Source organism: Microtus pennsylvanicus, chromosome X, assembly GCF_037038515.1.
Source record: "Microtus pennsylvanicus isolate mMicPen1 chromosome X, mMicPen1.hap1, whole genome shotgun sequence".
Lineage (NCBI taxonomy): Eukaryota > Metazoa > Chordata > Mammalia > Rodentia > Cricetidae > Microtus > Microtus pennsylvanicus.
In genome coordinates, this window is record NC_134601.1 from 29,038,643 (window position 1) to 29,042,927 (window position 4,285).

The 4,285-nt window shown below is 48.5% G+C and overlaps 1 protein-coding gene across 1 annotated transcript; it reads right to left on the minus strand.

Annotated features, from left to right (window-relative positions):
- Positions 1–2,492: 2,492 nt before the first annotated feature.
- Positions 2,493–4,062, minus strand: LOC142840597 (protein BEX2-like). Its single transcript, XM_075957082.1, has 3 exons — positions 3,922–4,062; positions 3,449–3,522; positions 2,493–3,120 (listed from the first exon to the last, which is right to left on the minus strand). Exon 3 carries the CDS (start codon positions 3,113–3,115, stop codon positions 2,732–2,734), a length of 384 nt encoding a protein of 127 aa, XP_075813197.1. The 5' UTR covers positions 3,116–3,120; positions 3,449–3,522; positions 3,922–4,062; the 3' UTR covers positions 2,493–2,731.
- Positions 4,063–4,285: the final 223 nt, after the last annotated feature.

Consider the following 4,285-nt stretch of genomic DNA (forward strand, 5'->3'; position numbering starts at 1 on the left):
TCAGGAGGCTGAGATAGGAGGATTATTGTGAGTTCCTGTTGAGTCTGGGCTGCATAGTGATTTCTAGGTTAGGCTGTGCTGCAGAGTGAAACCTTCTCTCTCTCTCTCTCTCTCTCTCTCTCTCTCTCTCTCTCTCTCTCTCTCTCTCTGTGTGTGTGTGGGGGGGGGGGGTTGTTTTTCGAGACAGGGTTTCTCTCTGTAGTTTTGGTGTCTGTCCTGGAACTAGCTCTGGCTCTGGTAGACCAGGCTGGCCTCGAACTCACAGAGATCCTTTTGCCTCTGCCTCACAAGTGCTGGGATTAAAGGCCTGCGCCATCACTGCCTGGCTGAGACCCTGTCTTAAAAGCCAGAACACCCACAGTATTTTCAACTATATCAAACTAAAAGCTTCAAATATGAGTACCTTTAAGATTAAATAATTCTTTCAGTTTAGCTATAGGAATACGTTTAAAAGTACAGGAGTGAGTCCGTTAAAATATATTCCATGACAAAATCACAATAATGGTGACTTTATGTTTACTGGATCAGGGTCAAGCCTCTTTTTGAACATTCTTTTTCTCTGTGAACACCCCTAATCTTACTGCATGTACCCTGACAGAATCTGATTGCCTATCTTTTTTTTTCTGTAAAAAAAAGTGGAAAAAACTTATTATATCACAGAAATGATACTTAAGAAAAAGAAAATGAATCTAAACTCTTAGACACTTTATATTAACTGCTGTCTTCATAAGTTTGCCTTATATTTCAAGTGCCTGCGAGAGGCTAGGACACTTCGGAATTAAGCACATGGTTTATATTGGGGTTGTTACCTTTCATGATGGATATATTTGCCTGTTAACTCCCCCTCATTTTTCCAAGTGCAACTGTTATGTCTAAGGCAGAGGGTGACAGCCATTGTATATCATGACCAGGTGACAGTCTTCAATGATTTCCACTATTTTATAACTACTCAATATTGCCACTGTAATAAAAAACAGCCACAAACAATGTGTAAATAAATTAGCATTCGATGCTTCAATAAAACTTTAAAGGCACTAAATTCAAATTCCGTATTTTTGTATTACACAATATTTTGTCAATCATCCTTAGAGTTTCCCAAATAACCAGTTGGCCAGGTCTGGTCATGAGTTATTTACTAACCTGTTCCAGAATCCTATATTTTAAGTTCAATTTTGCAAAACACTGGCATGTGTGGTTCACCAGCCAGCACCACAAAATAAAATCAATTCCCCTAAGTAAAATGTACTTTTTCATTGTAATTAAAACCCTCATACACTGACATGATCCTCTGATGATCAGCATGGCATAGACCAAAACTGTGTACATTCCGAAATTTCAGGTTAATGTAGGCTGTTGTGAACAGCTGTCTCAGATTCGGTGAGCTGTTGCCTCCTCCATATTTTGTAACCTGCTTAACTAAAGAGATAATTGTCCCAGATAAACGGTCTTTATCAAAAAGAAACAGGAAGAAATCCAGCTACGCACGTGGAGCAGGATTCAGCACAACGGGCATTCCATGGAAATCAGGGAGAATCTCTCGCTTCGACGATTTGAGTATCTGTAAGAGTCTGGTGTACGAACTGTTGTCTAGTACACAGACTCTCCAGGGAAAAGCATGGGAATAGCACACGGTAAAGAAGTGTGCACCTACCCTTGGTCCCACAGGACCTTTGGAGTAGAGACCTCATCTCATGAACACCCCTAGGAACTGAAAACATTTCAGGGTACAGTTATGAACGTGCCAAGAGAATACAAACTGAAAAGGCTCGCAAACTAATTACCTCATCTAGTTCATACAGCAGCCCACAGGTGGCTGTTATTCCCACCTTACCGATAAGCCTAAGGATCAATATTACTTTTACTTCCCAGTAATAGATGCCAGATGGTAAACTAAATCTGAGATTATATCGCCAAATTTTTAAAATTATCATTTTATAAGGTTATTAAGAAACCAATTAATTTTAAAGATTTATTTCAGGTATGAGTGTTTTGGCTGCACATGTGTCTGTAGCACATGTGTGCCTGGTGTCCATAAGTCACCAGAGTCTCTGGGGCTGAAGGTATATATGGTTGTGAGCTAACCTGTGAGTGCTGGGAATCAGAGCTGGATTCTCTGGAAGAACAGCCCTCTTATGAGCTAAGCAATCTCTTAAGCAACCAAATTCGTTAAGTAATGTGTTCAATTTTGAAAAAATAATGGAAGATTTTTTTCAGTTCTTCAAGTGATCAACATCACTTACTCCATTTATGTGACTGTGCACACATTTTTAAAATTTTATTTATTATGTACATTTACCTGCATGTATGCATGTATCTTCTACAGGCCAGAAGAAGCACCAGATCCCATTACAGATGGCTGTGAGCCACCGTGTGGTTGCTGGGAATTGAACTCGGGACCTCTGGAAGAGCAGCCAGTGCTCTTCACCTCTGAACCATGTCTCCAGCCCGTCCGTACCCTTATATAAAGAAAAATGAAGTAAAAGTGCAGAGAATGCCTTTTTAATTTGCTTTATTAACTTCACAATATGTAAGGAGCATCTTTCCATGCAACTGATAAATTCTGCTAACAAAAGAATTACAGACTGAGTCAAGAACACAAGTTGCAATTAGAAGCTGACACAGGAAGAGATCCACATGAAAGAAGCACCCTCAAAATTTTACAACCGTACATCACAAACATTAAGTTTTTGAAGCAGGGGTCCCCGTATTATCTTGAGAGAAAAACAGGCATTCAGGGCATAAGGCAAAACTCATCATGATGGTCATGGTGAGGGGGGTCAGTGCTAACTGCCCGCTGAGTATGGCTCAGCTGCCTTTCCCTCAACTTCTCCATGAGATGTCTCACATCCTCCCCAAACCTTTCCCTGTTCTCCTCTCTCATCCTTGCCTGGGGCTCTCCGACCCTGTGCATCAGGTCCCATCTATAGTGCACGACGGGCTGCCTAATGCGGAAGCGCCTGCGATTTCCTCGAGGAGCAGAGTATTCAGCTTCAAGAGGCAGGACCACAGGCTGCACCCTTTTCTTAGCACCCTGCGGCTTTTCTTCCTTTTCCTCCTTGCCCTGGTGGTCATTTTCCATGTTGAGATTTTTTCCTCCTTGTTCTTTGGACTCCATTATTCCTAAGAAGCAAGAGAAAGAAAAGATATCTTGGCGGGCTGATTAGCAATGAGGACGGAGTGCCTACTATGCACATTTCAAAATTCTTTTCCCCACCCAAGAGCCCCACGTGCTCTCTCGGGGGCCCCCGTTCCAGCCCATCTCTTCCCAAAGCCCACTGTTTTTCCTGCAGATCCATCTCCATGGCATCTGCGTCATTAAAATGGAAGGCTAAGATGAGAGAGGAGGATGGCCTAGTAGGGGGCAAGCTGGGCTCTGGGATGTCGGACTCAGCTTTGCCCAGGTCCCCTTTCCCCCCTCTCGGGCCTCCAGGCCTGTCCCAGCACCCACCTGGGCCTATCTTTGCCTTCTCCTGGGGGGCGATGCTCACCACCAGGTGCGCTGCGAAGCTGGACTCCTGGGACCTGCGAACGAACCAGGCGGGAGGGGGGTCGGTGATGGGATCGGGGGGGGGGGGACGGAGGGAGGGGAGAAGGAAGGTCCCGCGGGGCCTCCCTGGGTACCCCCGCCCCAGCCCAGGTTCTTCCCGCCGCCACGACCGCCCCGGCCCCGCCTCGCCCTGCCGACCAGCCCTGGGCACCGGAGCTGCAGGGGAGCCGGCCGGGGGCTGGGGAAGCAGTCGCGGGGCGCAGGCTCCTGCTCCCCGAGGGTCTCGGCCCGGGCCCGCCCCCGTCAGGCCGGCCGCGCCGCTGCGCGCACAGGAAGGGCCACCTGCTGCCTCGGCCTGTCCTGCGACAGCGGGGCCAGGGGGTCGCCGCGCCCCAACGACGGGCTCCGCAGGCCCGGGCCGCCGCCTCCCTCACCTGCTCCTCCTGCTCCTGCTGTCCGCGCTGTCGGGACCCGCGCTCTGCGCCAGCAGCTGCGAGACCGGGAACAGGTGCCTGGCCGGGATGGCGGGCTGGAGGGAGTGAGCCAGGGCAGGTCCAGAGACCAGGAGAGGGGTGTGAGCCTGCGTGGGCGGGTCACGTGATCCGCGTCACAGGCCAAGCTCCGCCCCGGCCCCGCCCCTCCTCCTGCCCTGAGGGTCTTGCCTGGCAAAGTCCAGGCCCATTCCTCACCTGCTGGTCACTCTGACGTCTTCAGCCTGGGCCCCAGCACTCTGGACCCTGGGGCATTTCTTTGTCTGATAGAGATAGGCAGTGTGTGCTCCAAGGGCTGTTAGCCATT